General features: G+C 41.3%; 1 protein-coding gene across 1 annotated transcript in view; it reads left to right on the plus strand.

Annotated features, from left to right (window-relative positions):
• The window catches only part of LOC133481217 (contactin-associated protein-like 4), a 91,141-nt gene that overhangs the window by 8,407 nt on the left and 59,460 nt on the right, over positions 1-23,274 (plus strand). Inside the window, exon 3 of the mRNA XM_061780326.1 lies at positions 11,992-12,185. Coding sequence (XP_061636310.1) covers positions 11,992-12,185 — 194 coding nt within the window. The remainder of the gene's footprint in view (positions 1-11,991; positions 12,186-23,274) is intronic.

Genomic DNA, 23,274 nt, shown 5'->3' on the forward strand with positions numbered 1-23,274 from the left:
GTCCCGCCTGTGTGGAGTTTGCATGTTCTCCCCGTGCCTGCGTGGGTTTTCTCCGGGCGCTCTGGTTTCCTCCCACCTGTTGAGGACTCTAAATTGTGTGCGAATGGTTTTGAGATCTTTGAGTCCAGCTCACGAAAAATGGGAGCAAAAACAAAAGTTTTGCTTTTATTTGTTCAGTCTCTCTCTCTCGCTCTCTCTCTATAGCCATTCATTTTCCGTACTGCTTATCCTCGCTAAGGTCACGGGTGTGCTGGAGCCTATCCCAGCTATATTCGGAAGAGAAGCGGGGTACACCCTGAACTGGTCGCCAGCCAATCACAGGGCACAACCACTCACACTCACATTCACACCTACGGGCAATTTATAGTTTTCAATGAACCTACCATGCATGCTTTTGGGATGTGAGAGAAAACCGGAGTACCCGGAGAAAACCCACACAGGCACGGACAGAACATGCATAATAACTTTGGAGAGTGGTAAATATAATCCATCATAACTCTAGAACCCCTTTACAAACTACATCTGCCATTTTGAAGTGATTATATAGCAGATATACAGCAGTCAAATCAATAAATATGATTCAGAATGCGCCTTCTACCAGTCACTGCTGCCTAACAGCCAAATCCCCCCCCCACCCAAGACCCACTGCCCCCCCAGAGATGTGTGTATGTGATACATTAAAAGCAATGGGGATGAGTGTGTGTGATGCATTCAAATCCTGGGGGGGAGGCAGGGCGGAGGGGCAGGGGGCCCAGACTGGGCAGTGGGGAAAAAAAGACCCACGCGGTACTTTTCAGTCCTGTCGTCTATACTTTTGCCTATATGACAAGCCAACAGCCAACATGTACGGTTTGACGATGCCGAGTTCAGTTGGGTGCTCCTGTACGTCGCAATCCTCCTCCTCCTCATATCCCGACACGTTGCTCGCCATTGTGTATAGAGTGTAGGACGCTGTGTTTGTCAAGTGCAACGTCACTTCCGGTAGCCCTTGCGGTGGATAGAGTAACCACACCCCGGTGTCTTGAGCTTCGGGTAGGTTCGGGGAGTGCTCAATACGCTGAATAAAAAACTCATTTTTGTAATACATGCACGTCACTTGCTGGAAGTGACGTGCATGTATTACAAAAGATATCAACAATGCAAATATGAATTTTAACTGACCCCATAACATCTTTGTCCTCTGACCTTTTTAAGGTCTCTGCCACCATTTTTCGAACTGTGCACGTAGCTTTATTCGGCTCCACAACGTCGAGAGAGACAAGGGGAGGGCCCGGGGACCGGAAATGACGTTGATTGACACAAACGGAGAATGCCGAGTAAAATTGCTTTTTAAACCCATTAAACGATAAACGGACGCTGGAATGCGACGTCCCCCCTTCAGCAGTATCTCAGTATCCCCCTGGACTAGGACCCAATGCACATGTCAAACTTTTAACGACAGTTTACCGATTAATGTCTGAGCATCCCTAGACTGAAAATTACGTCATAGAACAAGACAGCAGCAAGAAGTAAATCCTTTTTACTCTTTGTTAACAATATTGCTCAAGTAACACCACAAATACATGTAATTTGTAATACTTTTATTATATTTAATGTGAATTGTAATTATTTAACTTTTTTTCCTTATTCAAGGTAGTGAATCAGCTGACCGGTAGGGCGGTGCCCATAGCGGCCTTATTGACGAGGACCCGCCACTGCTCGGTCTATAAATAACATTGCTTGAAAAACTTTTTTTTTTTTTTTTTGTTGTTGATGGTTCTGTGGAACCTCTTAGGTCAAACATAATCCATACCTCAATCTAAAACAATTTTTTTTCCATAAGGAAGAATGAAAATAGAAAAAAATAAAATTCCTTCCGGTGTCAAAATATTGCCACGGTAAAACCTTTATCAATGTTATGAACAATTTTTTAAATAACAGTCATACAGGTGTACAAATAACACAAGTTGACCCCTGTTAATAGTTCTTCTTTTCTTGAGAATTAAATATTGTCAAAGTCAACCAAAGAGACAGACCTGCATTAGTGAAATAAATAAAGAGGCTGGATCTGCATTGAACCAATTCCAACAGATATGCAAAATCAATTAGGTTCCGTGGTTAACCCAACTCTCTGCTCTGTACACGGAAACAACAAATTGTTTTGGTCGAGAACATCAATAAAACGTTTTGCCCTTTTGTCATCTTAAGCTTCTTGCACTTGCTACAGTTGCTGACACTGACTGTCAAGAAGACGCTTCAGGCGAGTGAACTGATGTGAACAGACTGAAAATTGAGCTCTTCAAAAGGCAATGTCCCCTGCCTGTCCTGTTCTCCCTGACTGTTTTGTTCTGTGATGCGGATTGCAGAAGTGCAAGCGTCTCTGGCTCTCCAGGACACAGAGAACAACACTTCAAAGACGAGTGTGCTGGATTCACACCATCTGAGAGAGCTTCGTGATGATGGGGAGTCAGAAAATTTGCATTTGTATGCATGTAGACAAGATAAATAGATGGAAGGAGGAGTGGACAGATGCTGGGTGTAGAAAAGGAAAATCTTGATTTGTTTTGGAGGGAACGTTTTGCAGTTTTGACATATACTGCTCGGTGACTAACTGGTACTAAACCATTTCCTCTTTTTTTTCTTTTTTTCTTTTTACACTTTTGTGAGATTATATTTGAAAAAGACAAGGCTTTGGAGTGACAGCTTGATAGACAAGAATAGTGGTATATAGTGAATCAGTCAGCATTTAGGAGGAGATATGCTTGAAGAATGAGTGTAGTTTATGTCACAAAAGCAAGAAATGAATGCAAGCTTTTATACAGGTACAATGGCGGTCATTCTATAGCAGCAATTCTATCAAAACTGAACAACCATCCATCCATCCATCCATCCATTTTAGAGGTACACCATGAACTGGGGAGTACATGCAAACTCCACACAGGCGGGGCCGGGACTTGAACCCCAGTCCTCAGAACTGTGAGGTCTGTTTTGACAAATTGGTCTATCACTGTGTCGTGACTCTGATGCTCAAGTGGGTCTTTTTCGATTGGTATTACTGCATGACTGAATTCTTCCCCTTCAAGATACATTGAAACATATATATTAATAACTGATCAATATAGATGATAATGACATGACTTTGGCTCACAACACAATAATTGCTTGCTCCAAAATACATTTGGTAGGAGAAATTATACATTGGGCGCATACGTGACTAAAATGCCCCCCCCCCCCCCCCCCCCCCCACTTTTTCCTAAGATTAAGGGGGTCATCAAGGGGACCCGTTTTTATAGATGTGGACCACATCAAGAGGGCCGTGACGACAGAGTTGTGGAGGATCCCAGAAGAGGTGTGGCAAAGAAAGCTGGGAAAGTGCATTAGACACCAGGAGAATTTCTTTGTAGAGGAGAAACGATGGTTTACGGTTTGGATTTAAAATACATCTTTTGCTTGACCAGTCCTCGAACTTTCCTGACAAACCTCATATATTCATGATGTAAAACATGTCTGTACTGTGCATCCATCCATCCACCCGTTTTCTGTCCCGTTTATCTTCACCAGGGTCACGGGCGCGCTGGAGCCCCTGTATTGTACCTTCACACCCAAAATGTAAACCACTCCTTTTTTTTTATTACTTTGTAAAAGTATTTTTGATGATTTTTTTATTTTTTTGAAGTAAAGATTTTCAAGATTTTGAGAATTAAAAAGGGAGGCCTGAAATCCTGTCTCCCCTGCACATACTGTATTTCAATATCATCCAAGCTCAGCCAAATCTTTGTCCAACGGCTCAAGCCTTTCCCATGTGAGGAGGTCATTGAGCTTATGGTAATTACTATGATAACACAGTCACCCCAGCTATAATTGCTGCATTAATGCTCCAGTGGAACAAATCGAAATTGCTTTTGACTTCCCTCTGTGACGATCATTTGAAAAGGTCAGGAAATGTTTTTGTGGTACGGGAAACTACAGTTGTTGTTTTTTTTTTAAACAATGTCTGATTTAGTGACATATTTTGGGCATCTCATATACTGTAACTATCTGTGTTGCATATTGCCAAACTTTCATTTCAACAATACAAAACTGAACCTAGTAAATTTACATGGTGACTGTGGCTTGACAATTAATGGAATGGTAGTTGTTCATCTCACATCTTTTTCAGATGTTTACAATTTTTTTTCACATAGCCACATATCTCTGGATGCAATCTGCCTATCCCAGCTGACTTTGGGTTGGCATGGCTGGTCGCCAGTCAATTGCATGGTATTATGTAGAGAAAATAAAATATTCACATGGCGGCAACTGGTTAGCACATCTGCCTCACACTTCTGAGGACCCAGGTTCAAATCCAGCCTCACCTGTGTGGAGTTTGCATGTTCTCCCCATGGCTGTGCGGGTTTTCTCCAGGCACTTCAGTTTCATGGGAGGAAACCAAAGTCCTTGGAGAAAACCAATGCAAGCCCCATTCAGCTTGTAAATCCTGACAAGCTAATTTAATTTAAAGATTTCAATTATTTCCTCCCTTTCCTTATGTTTTATATTTGTAATAATGTTTTATTCATTACAATGGAAGTTACAGGGAAAACACTGGGATAACCTAATTCACTGTTCCAGCCAAATGATAATGAATGCACTTAACATTTATAGGAAAATGTCAACAGTGGTATTTAACATCCAAATGGCTTGTGAACTTCGCTGTACCATACTGATAACTACCCATTAATCACACTTAATTTTCTAGCATGTCTAATTTAATTTTGATGAATCACAGAATCAGTTCTCTAGCTTTAAAAAAAAATAAAAAAATAAAAACTGTATCTGGGTACATTCTTAATACAGATTCTTCATGGGTAAAGCAGCACTTTTTTTACAGCATAAATTTAATCTCCATAGATAATAAGCTATTGGGAGTTGTGTTCAATTAAATTGTACAAAACACAAAGTTGTTTGTCTTTTGAGTTGTATAGGGTTTTATAATTGAATTGAAACATTTTGTTGCGTTGAGCAGTCAAGTTCCATTAATATATGCTTGTGGAATGCAAACATTTCAGCTACCCAAAATCCAGAAATTGAATGCATTATTTTGCGGTCCAGTGACCGCTTACACACAGTTTATGTCAGTTACATGCATATTTCAGAATATTTACAAATATTCATTATGCACAATTGCTTTTTTACAGGTTAGGTCTGCGGGGCCATAAATAAAACAGTTGCCTTCAAATTCAGAAAGGTGGTGGCCTACTGAGCCAAAAAGAAGCTGTGAATTAACAAAACTATGATACAACATAACTCATTTGGTTCAGTGCAGATTATTTGGCATGATAGGTTGTCAGTTTTGCTCAATAGAGCAAATATTCGGTGACATTTCATTGATTCAGAAATGAATTACATATTTAGTCAGTTTTTTTCTAATTCGAATCTAATGTGAAGATCGTTTTCTGTTACTTAGGTATGTACAGTAAATTGCCTGTAGTGGAACAATGCCTCTGATTAATCATTAACATTGAAGTCAAAAAAAAAAAAAAAAAAAGTACAGTTTTGTGTAATGTTTTTCCACAATATTGTAATTGTTCATCCATTGATCCAATTCTATAACTACTTATCCCAATCAGTGTTGCGGGGATCTGGAGTCTGTTCCAGCCAACTTTGACGAAAGACAGACTACAAAATGGACTGGTTGCCAGTTATGATTGACTGGGGCAGGTCATACTGTATCTACTTTAGAGACAGACAAGCATTAACACTCGCATTTACACTGTCACCTACAATGCCTGCATAAAATTAAGTAAACTCAAAGGACTGTGTTTTTCAGTGGAATTTTTACTTGAAACTATACATGTTTAAATGTGCTTCATTTCTCTGCTTAATTTTTTTTTTTGAACACTTAGGCCTACCTAATCCTATGCTACTGTATTTTAATGTCGGTCATCATGGTGGTACTTGGAGCGCTAAATATCTTTTGAGTGATACTTGGTGTAAAAGGTTTGAGAACCACTGGTTTATTTAAAGTATGAAATAATGAACAATGTCACGTACGTGGTTAGGGCGAAGGCGAGTAACGCAAGGCAAGAACATGGTGGACCAGGGAAGCATTGCAGGGAAGCAGGGAGGCAAGGCAGGAGTGCGGGAGTCTCAAAATAATAATATTTAATCTTCAAAAAAGGAAAACCAGGATATTGGATAAAGCAAAACTGAACGAAGTCCCACAATAGATAACAACCAAACCAAAGTAACAAAGAAACACTTGAATATCTAAAACCTTGAAACAAACTATGACCTGTGAGTAAGACGTGGAATAGATAGGGAAAATGACACCTGACAATGACATACCATAATGATAAAGACAACTGGCGACTATGACATGGCAAGACATGTGACAACGACAATGAACCGACCAGAACTGTAAGAAACCAGGAAACTAAATACAAACAAATTGACGAGACAACGAGGAACACCTGGACAAGACACGAGTGGCTGGAGAGAGCTGATTGGTCGACACAAAGTAGACGAGAACAGATGGACACAACAACCTAATGAGCACACGACAAACATGGAACACAGGAAAACATGGAACAAAACTAAACACAACCCAAACCAAAACACAGACCATGACACAATATTGATTTCTGACAAGAAATGTTTGACACTGCTACAGTATATGAATGTTATGTACATTACTCCACACAATTTGAGCAACACAGTCACATGCAGGCAATGGATAGATAGGGAGCTCAACTTTGTCGTAGCTCTAAACAGTTTGGAGGTTCTGTGCCTTGCGCAAGAGCACCTCAACAGTTGTCAAGAAGGCGACTCTCTCCAACAACCAGTCCCAATGTTCAAACTTGATCTGCAGCAAGCAAAAGCTTTTTACATTTGTTACCACTGAGTGCATGGATCTGGATTTTTTTTCCAACCTTTTATTTATTTATTCATTTTTTTTTATCTGCAGCAAGATTCAAACTTTGAACCCTCACTTAAGTCCCACTGAAAAAAGGAAGCATATTTTAAGTATTCCTGCACTCATGTTCAGCAACTGGACTTGTATGAGGTATAGTGCATGTACCCTGACTTATGAATGCCCCAAATGAGGAGTTTTTAAAGTTATGAGCCATGTGTGTCTTTTGCCTTAAGTACACTTTATAAAATGAGTTTCTTTCTTTCTATTCTGTTTTAGTATGTGTTATTATATATATATATATATATATATATATATATTTACAATACCGTGCTATTTAGCTTTATCAAAAACTGTATCAAAGTGTGTTTTTTAGGTGTCTGAAAGGGAGTAATGGCATTTCAAATGTTTTCAGCAGGTAAAATTGATGTATTGTGAGAATACAGTATATTCTCATAAATCAAGGTACCTCTTTACCTGCAGATGCACAATTCCCTAATTCCTGGTGCAATACACTCCACAAACATGGCAGACAGGAAAAAAAAAAAAAAAAAAAAAAAAAAAACACAAGCTACTACCCATATAGAGTGAGGACCACTTTCTCTCCACCATACCCATACAATGATAAAGCCAGCACACCTTTTTTCTGTTTCTAGATCACACCAGCACCTTTTTTTTTTTTTTTTTTTTGTCATAGAATTTAGAAAATATTTGGTAAGAATCAACCAAATCTTTTGGGTCACACCTTGCAAAAGCAAGCACTCATCCATTACCATTTTTTATAGTCTGAGTCTGCGACTATTTCAACCAATTAAAATGGTAGTGAGGTACAGTAAGACATATTGAGTTATGTTCATTACAATATTTTGCCTAGCATCGTCTTAATTCTGGTGTCTTTGTTAGTTGCTGTCTTTCGCTAACTCCTCTGCAATTCTGCCAGCTGTAACAAGCAAAGGTCAAGAGTGTCTGCTCTCTGCTGTTGTGCTGTCAGTGCGCTTGTCTGTTATTAAGGCACTTATTAGCGGTGGCCTTAAGCTGCTCCCCTAATGAACAGGAAGAGTATGACTGACTCGTCTGCTGATAAAACTGAGCAAGAGACAAAATTACGTCTACTTTCATCTGAATCACAATTTAGTCTGCAACACAAACAAAACGCAACGCAACATTTTTACAGGTTTTAGACCTTACGGCAGCATGTAAACACATGCAGACAAAATACAACTACAGAGCTACTGTCTGGGACATTACATGCGAACTGATGCAATGCAAAATTTTATATACAAATATATATATATAGGTCGGGGATCTCATCCCCGACCTGGAGAGGGCACGCCACCCTTTTCCGATTGAGGACCACGGTCTCAGATTTGGAGGAGCTGATTTTCATCCCAGCTGCTTCACACTCGCCTGTGAACCGGTCCAGTGAGAGTTGGAGATTATCGCTTGATGAAGCCAACACAACCACATCATCTGCAAAAAACAGAAATGTAATACTGAGGCCACCAAACTGGGCCCCTCTATTCTGTCCATAAAATGTATGAACAGAATCGGTGACAAAGGGCAGCCTTGGCAGAGTCCAAACCTCACCAGAAAGGGGTCCAACTTGCTTTCAGCAATGCAAACAAAACTCTGACACTGGTTGTACAGGGACCGAACAGTCCCGTATCAGGGGGTTCGGTACCCGATACTCCAAAAGCACCCCCATAGGACTCTCTGAGGACACGGTCGAACACCTTCTCCAAGTCCACAAAACACATGTAGACTGGTTGGGCGAACTTCCATGCACCCTCGAGCACCCTGACGACGGTGTAGAGCTGGTCCACTGTTCAACAGCCAGGACGAAAACCCCACTGCTGCTCCTGAATCTGAGATTCGACTTCCCAGTAGACCCTCCAGCATGAATAGACCTTACCAGGGAGGCTGACGAGTGTGAGCCCTCTGTAGTTGTAACAGACCCTCCTATGCCAATGTCCCCCGCCTACCCCGGGACGTGGGCGAAGTTCTGCCGGAGGTGGGAGTTGAAACTCCTTCTGACAGTGAATTCTGCCAGACCTTCACAGCAGACCCTCACAATACGTTTGGGCCTGCCAGGTCGGACCGGCATCTTCCCCCACCATCGGAGCCAACTCACCACCAGGTGGTGATCAGTTGACAGCGCCGCCCCTTTCTTCACCCGAGTGTCCAAGAAATGTGGCCGCAAGTCAGATGACACGACCACAAAGTCGATCATTGAACTGCGACCTAGGGTGTCTTGGTGCCAGGTGCATGTGTGGACACCCTTGCTTGAACATCGTGTTCATTAAGGACAATCCGTGATGAGCACATAAGTCCAATAACAGAACACCACTCGGGTTCTTATCGCGGGGCTGCTCGCAATCACGGCCTTCCAGGTCTCACTGTCATTGCCCATATGAGCATTGAAGTCCCCCAGCAGAACGATGGAGTCCCCAGCAGGAGCGCTCTCCAGCACCTCCAAGGACTCCAAAACGGGTGGGTACTCTGAACAGCTGTTTGGTGCATAGGCACAAACAACAGTCAGGGCAAGTCCCCCCACCTGAAGGCGGATGGAGGCTACCCTCTCATCCACCGGGGTGAACCCCGATGTACAGGCAATGAGCCGGGCGGCAATAAGTATACCCACACATGCTTGGCGCCTCTCACTGTGGTTGCCCAGAGTGGAAGAGAGTCCAACCCCTCTCAAGAAGACTAGTACCAGAGTCCAAGCCGTGTGTGGAGGCGAGACCGACTATATCTAGTCGTAACCTCTCGACCTCACACACCAACTCGGGCTCCTTCCCTGCCAGAGAGGGGACATTCTACATCCATAGAGCCAGCTTCTGTAACCGGGGATCAAATCACCAAGGTCCCTGCCTTCGGCCACTGTCTAGGTCATCACACTGCACCCAACCCCTATGGCTCCTACCACAGGTGGTGAGCCCATGGGAAGACCATGGGAAGAAAGTAGTATATATAAGTGTGTGTGTGTACATATATATTTTTCGGGGGTAACATCTACAATATATCATCATCATCACATTGCTAACTGAAGAAGGGAAAACTTAAAGAAACAGGCTTCTTATTTGAAATAACCATGTGTCTTGATGAAAAATACATTGAAAACATGTAAACAATCCTTATTATATACGTAGCCAAATGTTTCTGATTAGAACAGTACACAAAATGAAGAAAGATGCAGAAATGATTTTGCATTTGGTTCATGTGCACCAGTGCCCAACGAGATCCAGTTTTCCTGCTGTGTTAAAACAATGCTGCTTAATCCATGAAGACTAAGTGTTTATTCATTTGGCATCCAATGTGTTTGAATAATCTTACCTCAAAAACCGAATAGTGCTGTTTCAGGACTAATGTCCTTCTGCGTGTGTGTCCGTCTATTTCTGTCAGCTGACTCAATTCTTTTTCAGCTGACTATAGGTCCCCTGAGTCCCCTGTTTAATAATTTATGAAAGATTCTGCCAAGCGAAAAAATTTATTTGTTAAATAACCAGGATAATGATTCAACATGCATTTGTGAGGTTTCGGCACACATGGCGCCCCCGTTGACTATCGTTCAGGGGTGTGCACGCGACTGGCGTCGCGCCCTATGCAATGCCAGTCGGACATTGTTTTTTCCAGATGCAAATCTCCGCCAGCTACCCCCCCACCCAACCCCCACCTCCTCCATATTGACAATCGGCCAAGGGGGCACAATTGATGAATTGATGGCCGTCGCACAGTCTGGCTCTCTGCCTTTGGCGTAAACATAATTGGCATTGAGCCAATTGCTGTCTTCCAAAATGTCCTTGTACATGTTCATTTGTTCTGAATTTTGTGTTATTTGCTTAAAGGTAGACTACTCAATGTAGGTCTTTGATAACAAAGTCTGTCTGTCTCGATCAGTATGTGATCACATAACATTCATAATAATGTATACTGCTCTTTTCGTGTTAAAAGCATGTCAGACACTAAGAAAGAGTACTACTACAAAAGCCTGAGATATGATAAAATAATACTTCACTATATATATCACTTTCACAATGTTACAGTAACAGTAAAAAGGAGTTAAGTAAGAATAAGCGAGTGTAAGCATAAGGAATTAATGTACCAAACTAGTTAATACTAGCCAAAGTATTGACAAATGAATATTGTACAATCAGGTCAGCATGACAAAGATGTTGCTATATAAAACAAGGAGGTAGTTGCCAACTGGGAGCTGTATTGAATCTATGATAATCTATGATAGTAGCTGGAAGGAATAAGTGTGTGGACTTTTCCCTTTGGCTGTGTGGCTGCAGCAGCCTGTTGCTAAAAGGACTGTTCTGCATCGGGTGGAATGTGTTGGTGCACCGGGGGTGTTATTATGGATTTTCGACTTTACGAAGCACTCAAGGTGCTGAACAACAGATCGCACACTGATAGCAAATCTCGCTTGAGGACACTTTGGCACAGCCTCACGAGGAACTAGGGATTGAACAGGGGAGTCTGATTACCCACTCTAGGGGGTAAGATGTATTCAACAGGCAAGACATATGCCCTAACACAAAAGAAAGCATCTGGAAAGCTTACTGAAACAGCATTCATTACACTACAGACAATTCTGCCAGAGAAGAATTTTGCGCGTCGGATATACAAACACATCTTTGCTAAGCTTTGATGGTTACACTGGAGCAACTCCCCCGATGTTAGTCTAAAATCCTACGAACATATGTACATATAGCTGCTCCAGTGTACAAACAGGTACTGTTACAGTCTGTAAAAAGTACACATTAAATGCGTCCTTGCTCTTTGCTCCAAACCTACAATTAAAAACTATCCAGTGGCAAGTCTACATGATGGGCAATGCCCTGCCAGTTTCACCTGGTAAAGCTGCTGAAGCTGTTTCTTTCCAGTGTGGACTGTATTTTATATTTAATACATGCAGTATACAGAATTAATACTGAGCGGCATTTGACAATGTTGCCATTGGCCTACACCGCTGTTGTGTTTAAGCCCTATAAACTCTGCCTGATAAGTGCAAATCTTTCCAATTAAGTTTCCGTATTGTCTCAGTTGATCTGTCACAGCACCTTCCTCTCTGTCGCAGACACTCACCATTATGTGAAGTAATATTTTCCTCGTTGCAGGAGCTGGAGGTTGGTCTCCTCTCATCTCAGACGGATACCAGTGGCTGGAGGTGGACCTGGGGAGGAGGACACGTATCACAACTGTTGCCACCCAGGGACGCTACGGCAGCTCTGACTGGTTGACGGCCTACCTGTTGATGTTTAGCGACACGGGCCACAATTGGAGACAGCATTGTCAAGAAGACAGTTTTGGGGTAATTAGATGTCCAGCATATACATTTTTAATGTTCACTTTACTTCATCAAGATACAGTTTGGATTGGTAACTTCTGATCAGCTTTCATTAGCTATATTTTGTAAATATTGTGACATCGTACTAGCAAGACACCAATTAATTTAACAAAGAAGATAAACATGACCGTGTAAAGTGCGGTATGATGTTGGTATCTGTACACAAGAAACATGGATTTTAAATCCTTCTTTTGTTATAAGCCACTGTAATTTTGTGATGGATCTTATTTTCTGCTATTCAATTAATTCCAAACAAACCGTAAAACAAAAGATGGCCAGACATTTTACTCAGTCAACCAATTGAATGACAGCAGCGAATTAACCGTAGCTTCACCCTGTGCAAGCGTACAGAATCGTACCACTGCAACCAGTTCAAAGTGGGACAGTTAGGTTAGCATAGTTTCAGATGCCTAAGAATGGAAAAATCAATGCGTACATTACTGAACTGAACTGAACCAAAAGTTTTTTGTTGTTGTTGTCCTATTCGGCTGTTAGGTCAAGCAGAATGGAAAATCTGTATCCCTTTCATGCCGGAACAGTTTTACTGTGTCACGGTGGAGTTTTTAAGCTTCCGCTGTGGTATTATAATTGAGGTTTATTGAGAATCAGACTTGATCAGTCGAACAGAACAAAGTTTCTAGAAGGGAGAGAGAAACAAAGACAAAAGACAAAGCACTAATTGTAAACAGGAGAGAAGCTACAACAATGAAACATTAAATATGAGTGTTGCATGGGGCTGTAGTGCTGCACCCTGTGAGGGAAGGACAGGACAAGATAGAACAGGACAAGGAAAAGAGAAGAAGCATGCAAGACTAGGGTCGTGAACCCGACGGTGAAACTGAAGTGTGGTGGCATTATGTGAATTATAAAAGTCTACAAGACGAGAGTATAAGTGAGGGGATAAACACAGGATTTGCATATTCATGAGTTATTTGTCGCAGTAAGTGCGTGACCCCACACCCAGTGAAAGAGTGGGTCAGCTGACTCAATTCCCCATCAAACGAACACTTTTAAATCCACATTCGCACTGAGCAGTTGCAGAGATACCAACCCCTGTCATCACCTATCAGAAACATTCTGAATAATTTTTCAGGAACATTTTGATTTTGTCAGGAACACACACCACCATATACTTGAATACTTTGAAGACCACCTGAAGTCCACAGACATACCTTCCTATGAGGAAGCAGAGTCTGGCCACTCTGAGGAGGTCTCTCCTATCTTTGGTGTTCAGGTCGCCAAGGTGATTAAAAAGCTCCTTGGTAATAGGGCTTCGGGGGTAGATCAAATCCGCCCAGAGTTCCAAAAGGCTCTGGATATTGTGGGGCTCTCTTGGTTGGCATGCCTCTGCAACATTGTGTGGACATTGATGACAATGCCTCTGGAGACTTTGTATCATGGCTGGCCTGGGAACGCACAGGGATTTCCCTGGAAGAGCTGGACGATGTAGTCGTGAAGAGGGAAGTCTGGGCCTCCCTGCTTATGCTGCTTCACCCGCGATCTGACCCTGGAGCGGAAGAAGATGGATGGATGCTGGAGCTTTAAAAACTGAGACAACAGGTTGCTATAGGGGAGTGCACGGAAATACCTGTCGACAATTGTACAAGTCTCATAGTGAGTTATTTTTGGAATGTAGTATAAAGGTTGTGCAACAAAATGTTAAGTTAAAGGTATCATTATTTTTGTCCACAAAAAAAGCTTTGCCTGATTTTCACAAGTCGATTTTCACGGTTTGCTTTATTTATCTTATGCTTGTCGGATTGAAGTTATTTCAGTGACAATGGTGGGGGTTTCTTCCTGAACAGAAGGTTTTTATTGGTACAATTTTTATTTTAATTTTTTTACCATTTTTTGACCGCTCACTGGGAGCTGTTAGTTTTTCATTTCCAGTGGAGCGAACAATGAAAGGGTAAATGGCTCAGTTTGACTGCATGGAGACACTGTCAATCTGTTTAACCTATGTTGACAAAAGCTATGTGGTTTTATTAGTCAATTATTGGTTCAGTCATTGTGTGTCAGCCTTGATGAGCCAGCCCTAATATCAGACTTCGTAATTTCCAAGTACCCATTAAAAGTTATTTTTGCAGACTGCCATAATACAGTATTTTCTCCAGCCTCTCCATATCTGCAAATATTGTCACATGAAGGGTTTCATTATGGTGGAGTGCAGGCGAAAAGGCAGATGGACCCAAGCTCAAGGAAGGAGACAAGCTTAAGGCAAGGCAGCAGTGCAGGGGTAATATTATAAAAGTATTTAATTTTCCAAAAGTCAAACAATGGTAGCCCAGTGCAGGATCCAAAAACTATGATGGGAAGTCCAAAACAACTGATTAAAAAAAGTGAAAAAATAAACACGAGGGAAAAGTTCCACCCCTACAGACGACGGCTTACATGACACGACAAAGGACAAAGGACAAAGGACCGAGACTGAGTAAAACAAAACAGGGAACTAAATACAAACACGCTGAGATGAGGTACAGTACAATTGGAAAAGATACGAGTGGCTGGAGGGAGCTGATGGGTTGATACATGAGCAGCAGAACCGTTAAGACCAGGTGGAGACAGAGACATACCGCTAAATAGCAGACGGGCACAAACAGAAGACACAGGAGCACAAACCAAACCGGGACCACATCACAATCCCTTACAAAAGACAATTGATCGCATGCAGAGTCAAATCACTTTAAATCTTGAAAAATCTACAAAAATACAGATCATGACAAATATTCAATTACTGTTTTCTCTGTTAGCATTTCATAGGATCTGTGAAATAAAAGCAAGAATACTAGACTGCAGAATGATGGATCTCCACTGAGCAAAATACAATGAGTAAGTCTCTCGGCCTCACGGTCAAATAGATTTTCTCTTCTTTATGGGTGGGCCGTCTGGTTCTTGTGACTCTTTGTAAGAAGTACTGTAAACGTGAAGAGTGATTTGGAGCTCATACATCTTAAAAAGTGCGTTTTGAACTGATATGCAATATTTTTGCGATTGGTCGATTTCAGAGCTATAGTGTGTACATGCAAAATTAAGTCATGAGTTGATCCTCGAGAGAAATTTCCTTCTTTGACTTCAAGGTTTCATATTAACTTACATTTGACAATGAGGTTTCATATTATTTCACTTAACAAAAAAACAAATAATATTCAATGATTTCAAACAGACACTTTATTACTACTATTATTATTATTATTACGTTTTCACAGTTCGTAGCTACAGATTCATGTAAAGGCTAAGCATTATAGACGCTCAATGTATACCCCTTTGGTTGCCAAGCAAACATTGATGCGATAGTCCTATCTGTCTGCAGCATATCTGAAGTGATCATACATACTGCTTCAATGAAACAAATTTCTAGCTCCGTGTGATTTCTCAATGAGCACCTGCCAAACAGAAGGATTGGCCGCTCCAGACAAGATGATCAGTTGCAGAGTATGCGTGATCACTCTGGTTAGGACTCTGGACAGAGTTAGACTATCACATAGATTTCTGAGAGTAACCGGAGGTTCACGCATTAAATTTTTGCAAGGCTACCCCATACAACATGAAAGTGCCATAAATCATGCTGTGAAAGAATATTATAATAAACATCTTAATAAGTATGTATGTCTTTTGTCTGCTTAAAAATCAGGGAGCATTTTTGTGGACACCCTGAGACCAGACGTGTCAACTATAACTTTACACTGTTAAACTCCTCACTCAATCCACTTCACGTGTTTTGTGTCATAACTCTATAGCTGCATTCACGCATTTCCTACTCCAGTGATTCCCAACCAGGGTGCCGTGTCACGCTAGTTTGCCGAGAGACACAGTATTAAAGGGTTGCAGTGGGGAAATCAGCCAATTTTACTTAATTTGTCAGGAAATTATTTTTCATTAATAATAAATACAGTATATCTTTGTTCATCTATTCATGCCAGCGACATATAGAGACAGGAGGAAAAATAAAATGCTGTGTATCCATCAGTTGCCATACAACGGAATAAGTCGTAGCTTTCTGCAAGTATGCATACTTTTTGTGACATTTTTCTTTGGTGTACCATTAAATTTTTCTATTGTAAAATGGGTGTCTGGGCCCAATAAACACTGCCCTACTCCCTTCTCACTTGAGTTATTTTCTTTTCTTTCTTTTTAAATTTTTTTTCATCGTGAACTCTTTAGTTCATGTTGGTGCAGAAACAAAGCACCTTTGAAGCCAGAGTAACGTTGAGTCTTGAACGCAAAACGGCAGAACAACGACTTAGAGTTCACGGTTTAATGAAAAAAAATAAAAATGTATAAAATACGTGAAGCTGCATGTCCTATATCGTATGTTTTATATTGTCTGGTCAAAAACTATGACGCTTTTAACAGGTGGTTGGCTTCAACTGACAAACGTCCAGCACCGCATCATTCAACTCTCTCTCTCTCTCTCTCTCTCTCTCTCTCTCTCTCTCTCTCTCTCTCTCTTTCTCTCTCTCTCTCTCTCTATGTAATGTGTTTTCAATGAGACAAATTGCACTCTATAATCTTATACTTTATAAAAACATACAGTAATGACATAATTTAAATAAACAAACACTTTCTCATTCAATTCAATGCACATTGTTCTGGTCTTTCTGGTGTGTGTCGGGTCACTCGTACCTCAAGCCACAACTGTACTGCTTTTCTAGTGACAATCGGTTGTCCCTTGCTGTTCAAGATGCATTGTGGGATACATACATTTACATAGGACATAACCTATACTAATACTATATTCCAACAGCACTACAAAATAGCGAACTCACAATATAGGGCACTTTAAAGTGGATATGGAGCGATTCTGAACACAGTCTATTACCTGAAACTTCATCTCTCAAATCTGTATAAAAGTAGCATAACAAATCTTTTTACAAGGCATGGCTTCCTGTGAGTATATCATCATAATTAAACAGACCCAGATTTCACAGTGAGTAACTCAACTTGTGAATAAATTGAGACAAGCTCATCATTAAGTTAGTATTCATCCTTTTTGTGATATTTTTATTTGGTGTCCCGTGCACTTTTTCTAATGTTAAAGGGGTGCATTGGCTCAATACAGGTTGGGAAACACTGCCTGACTGTGCATATGTCCCTCATGATATGATTGATTGGTATTAAACTCCCATTGTGTTGGTCTTTCATTAGCGCTACTTGGTCTGTTAGCCCCGTTCTGTGTCAGCCAATCAGCTGGCTGCCTGTCCTTGTGTTCTACCAAGCTGTGTCTCATCTATGTGATTAATTCCTCAGTTTCTCATCAGTGTTGTTATGTTTCCTGGTGTGCGGCTTGTTCTGCTTTGAGTCTTTAGCTGCCTGTCAGTGTTGTATCTTCGAAATTGTGGAAAATACCCTGCGTCACATTGATACTCTGCTTGTTTATAACAATGAAAAGGCACTTTGTCCCAGTCCTTTCCTTCACTTATAATACATGGTCTTTGAGATTGACATCGATCTTCCAATTCCTGGTGATGATTTGTCAACTTCGTTTTACTTACAATGTGTTCACAGCTCACGCGAATAAGCAATACCACATGAAACAAAGACCTTATGGACTGATTAATACTCACCCAAAAGATAACAGGTTAGAAAAAGCAACATACTCAGCCGATTAAAGAAAACTGCAATGTAGTAGTTTGTTCACTGTATACAAGTGACTAATATATTTTTTAAATCCATGTGAAATAAGTGAGCCACAAATTCCAGTGGAACATTCGTGCTGTATTTGGACTGCATTCTATTTATGGTAATTCACAATTCAAAACTAATATAACTTCAATAAGTAAGAAATGTTTACATTCATTTGTTTTTAATGTGCTCTGCAAACCCAATTTGGTGCTGCTTATAATCAAAAATAAAATTAAAAAATGGGGCTGTGTTCATAATACCTCCCTATCCACTACAGTATAGTGCTGTTCCTATATAGTGCCCTCAAAGTATGCAATAATGGATCTTGAAAAGTAGTGAACAACAAATGGTCACTAGAAAAGCAATAACGTATATCCTATGATGCACTGTGCATTACAAGAAAAAAAAAAACAAGGAAGAACTGGGAGACAGTTGTTGTTATTGTTTGAAAACTACTCGACTGAACTATAAAGTCCACAATATAAAAATCCCTACACAGTATAGTGATTAGAGAGTACGGAATGACTGTTTGGTGGAAAATCAATGGTTTACAATTTTAAATAATCCCATGAATTTTTAACAGCATATTTTTGTCATGGATGGTATGATCTGATTACGTCACCTTTTACCTGTGATTCTTCCATATGCTTGTCTTCCTGCTCTCACCCTCGACTGTCTTACTGAAGACTTGTCAGAGGGTACTCATCTTTCCAAAAATGCTGAGAAAAACTAAATGAGATGCTACTCAAAGCTATTTGGTGAACTTAATGCTTCACTGCCCAGACAGATAAGACCTTCAGAATGCTGAAGACGGCACTGAGATGACAATTACACACAACCAGATAAGCCAATTTCAGTCACAGAGCAGCACATCAATTGTACTTAACAGACATCCACACGCACATTATCAAACACTCAGCTTCTCAAGAGAAGAAGATGGCAGAAACAAAGGTTATGCACTTGAATAATTGTATGGCACATAACCACAGTTCTCCCCCTATATGAATTATTATTATTTTTTTTTAATGTCACCCAGAGAGCCTAATTCCACAGTTGCAATGGCTGTAGTATTTGTGATTTTACGAGTCATTATCAGTAACCAAAGGATAGCCTTAAGGTTGTGGAGTTATTAATCTCCCAAGGGAGAGACTGATCAGTATCATTACACTTAGGCTCGATTTTCACTCTGAGGGCCTGATTTGACGTGACGGACTCGAGTCAGACTTGAGTTGCCAATTGGAGGACTTGCTTGGCTACATTTTATGCAAGACTTGACTTTGGCTTGGTATTCATGAGACTCGATTTGACTTTGACATTTGAAAATCGGGATTTTTTTAATATAGTGTGCCTTTTGTTGCGCCACGTGGTCGACTGGTTAGCACATCTGCCTCACAGTTCTGAGGACCCGGGTACAAATCTGGCCTTGCCTGTGTGGACTTTGCATGTTCTCCCCGTGTCTGTGTGTGTCTACTCCGGTGTCCTCCCACATCCCAAAAACATGGACGGTAGGTTTATTGAAGACTCTAAATTTCCCCTTAGGTGTGAATGTGAGTGAGAATCGTTGGTTGTTTATATTTGTCCTGCGATTGGCTGGCAACCAGTTCAGGGTGTACCCCGCCTCCTGCCCGCAGTTAACTGGGATAGGCTCCAGCATACGGACCCTAGTGAGGATAAGTGGTGTGGAAAATGGATGGATGTGCCTTTTGTTTTTGAAAGAGAAGTTATTTTTGTGTTGTGCACACCCCAAACTTGGCTAACTGAGAGGTGGAGTGCTGAGGCAACCTAATTAAGGGCATATTCTCCTGTTGGTGCTTAAGTCTCTTTTACACACCTGGGCTTGAACACTTTTCATCGACGCACATTCTCCTGTCCAGACTTCTGACATACCCACCCTGCGTAACCTGGGAATTAGTGCGCAAACACCAAAGAGCTGTGATTCATTCAAATCTGAGGCCCGCTGTTAATGTCTGACTTGTGAATGTCATTTAAAACCATCAGAAATATATACTGTAGCACACTTTACATACACTGAACAAAAATATAAATGCAACACTTTTGTTTTTGCTCCCATTTTTCGTGAGCTGGACTCAAAGATCTAAAACTTTGTTTCTACATACACAAAAGGCCATTTCCCTCCAATATTGTTCACAAATCTGTCTAAATCTGTGTTAGTGAGCATTTCTCCTTTGTCGAGATAATCCATCCCATCTCACAGGAGTGGCATATCAAGATGCTGATTAGACAGCATGATTAACAGGTGTGCCTTCGGCTGGCCACAATAAAAGTCCACTAAGAAATGTGCAGTTTTGCTTTATTGTGGGGGTCAGGGGGTCAGAAAACCAGTCAGTATCTGGTGTGACCACCATTTGCCTCATGCAGTGCAACACATCTCCTTCGCATAGAGTTGATCAGATTGTTGATTGTGGCTTGTGGAATGTTGGTCCACTCCTCTTCAATGGCTGTGCGAAGTTGCTGGCTATTGGCAGGAACTGGAACACGCTGTCGTATACGCCGATCCAGAGCATCCCAGACATGCTCAATGGGGTCTGGGGAGTATGCTGACCATGCAAGAACTGGGATGTTTTCACCTTCCAGGAATTGTGTACGAATCCTTGCAACATGGGGCTGTGCATGATCATGCTTCAACATTAGGTGGTGGTTGTGGATGAAAGGCGCAACAATGGGCCTCAGGATCTTGTCATGGTATCTCTGTGCATTCAAAATGCCAACAATAAAATGCACTTGTGTTCGTTGCCAATAACATACGCCTGCCCATACCATAACCCCACCACCACCGTGGGCCACTCGATCCACAACGTTGACATCAGCAAACAGCTCACCCACACGACAACACAGACGCTGTCTGCCATCTGCCATGAATAGTGATTCATCCGTGAAGAGAACACCTTTCCAACGTGCCAGATGCCATCGAATGTGAGCATTCGCCCACTCAAGTCGGTTGCGAAGACGAACTGCAGTCAGGTCGAGACACCGATGAGGACGATGAGCATGCAGATGAGCTTCCCTGAGACGGTTTCTGACAGTTGTGCAGAAATTCTTTGGTTACGCACACCGATTGTTGCAGCAGCTGTCCGGGTGGCTGGTCTCAGATGATCTTGGAGGTGAAGATGCTGGATGTGGAGGTCCTGGGCTGGTGTGGTTACACGTGGTCTGCGGTTGTGAGGCCGGTTGGATGTACCTCCAAATTGTCTGAAACGCCTTTGGATTCAATTCACGGGCAACAGCTCTGGTGGACATTCCTGCAGTCAGCATGCCAATTGCACGCTCCCCTCAGAACTTGCGACATCTGTGGCATTTTTGTGATTAAATTGCACATTTCAGAGTGGCCTTTTATTGTGGCCAACCTAGGGCAGACCTGTGCAATAATCATGCTGTCTAATCAGCATCTTGGTGTGCCACACCTGTGTCCAGCTCATGAAAAATGGGAGCAAAAACAAAAGTGGTGCGTTTATGTTTTTGTTCAGTATACATAAGCTATTGAATGTGTCATCAGCTAGTCTGAATGTGTGCACCGCTTTGGCTAACATGCAATCACTTCGAAGGAGAGCATTTTTTTTTATTCTGTGGAGAATACAGCCAGTAAAAATAATTTTCCTTGGATTTTGGGCTTATAACTACCTAAATACATAGATACAAAACCAGGGTGTGTGCCTGCTGTTATAAAGATCAGTGGTGCCTAAGCTTCCTTGCACCACGGGCCAGGTGACCCACTTCATCACATATTTTGATAATTGGCGTAGAAGCAAATAAAAATACTGTAAATGATTAAATGTCTAATTCACTGTTGCACCTTCACTATGACTGTAGCTGTTTTATTTGTGGGAGCCCTGCACTTAAAAAAACTCCAAAGTCTCCATGTTTGAAGCAGAATATCGCTTTATGCAGTTGTAGAAGGGAAAAAATGTAATCGAGCGCCAATATTCTTCGCCAATAAATATCACGAATAAAACCCGGTAATAGCCGACATACGGTGACTCTTTGGTCAGCACAATAAAATAATTTTTTTTTTGCTCATTCTCTCCACATACATTTTATAGCTTTCTGGAAGTGTCTCACAACGTGCGGCGGATATTGAAAAACTTTAAGTACAATATGACGTTTCACCTTTATGGCCGCGAGACTTACCACAGCCTCCGCAGCACATAAAAGGACATTTGAATAAATCCACGGGAGAATGCGCAGATGAACAGATTTGACTGGGAACACCCACATTTGAAGGTTTCTCCACCCAGACTGCGTATCTGTCAAGAAGGTGTGTAAATAATAGACATAAATGGAAAGCTGCGTAGCTGTGCGGCTTTTCAAACTTAAGGATATCGGAGAATATGGCCCTAAGAGAGACTATTACGGAGGGAGCGCCAAGGATGATTGATTTTGGATTCAAGATAATGTTTTTGATAAAATAGGGGAAAAGACAATGGCAACATGCAATGTTTGTAACAGGCATATCTATGACATCTAACTCCATCTGTCACTATGACAACTGCAGACGCAGGTAAGCTGTACAATATGTGGAGGCATAATAAAGACAGACGGAGTAACATCCATTTTTCTAGGTTGTTAGCAGGGGTATTCGATTGATAGTTGACAGCTGAACAGGGTGTGGTTTCAATGCCTTCAGCGGACACGCCCGCCGCAGCGTTGGAAAGCGACGCAGTGTCCCGGACATCTTCCCGACCCGTCCTGGCCTTGTGGAGAATATGTAGAACGGCATGATTGCCTTCTTAGCCTCCAATATTTATGGTGCGTTCACATCAACACTGCGCGCTCTGCTCTCTGCTTGAGTGTGATGACATCATCACATCACATATAGAATGTCAATAGGACATTTAGTGTCGTAAGGGCGCACTCATATCAATGCTTAACAGAGGTTGCCCGGTCTCCGCTCTGCAAAAAAGCAAGAACAAAAAACACACACACACACACATATATATATATATATATATATATATATATATATCTCACTCATTAATGTTAAATAACATCAAGCTCATTTTAGAGCCAATATGTGCCTTTACCCTGCAGTCACATTGGCATATTTCAGATTCATATCTGATTATTATTCACAGTTAAAAGAAGCTGTGTTACAGTCTGAGGATATCTGATTCCATTCATTTTGTTTTTCTTATCCTGCCACGACCCATAACCAAATAGTGCCTAGAGAGAGCAAAAAAAATAAAAAAATAAAACAAAACAAAATACATAAAAAAATGGAATGGTGCCCTTGAACCATGTAGTGTAAATCCAGCAACGTAATCCCCACACTGACTGTAACAAAGCAACTTTTGGTAATAGCTCTTCTGTAATCTTTCAAAGACGTGGTGTTACTTAAAAACTGTAAAAGGAAAGGACATTCTAATGTCTAATGATGAAGAAGCGCAATACTTAAGAAGATTAGAGCTTTTGATAA

Source organism: Phyllopteryx taeniolatus, chromosome 7 (assembly GCF_024500385.1).
Source record: "Phyllopteryx taeniolatus isolate TA_2022b chromosome 7, UOR_Ptae_1.2, whole genome shotgun sequence".
Taxonomy (NCBI): Eukaryota; Metazoa; Chordata; class Actinopteri; order Syngnathiformes; family Syngnathidae; genus Phyllopteryx; species Phyllopteryx taeniolatus.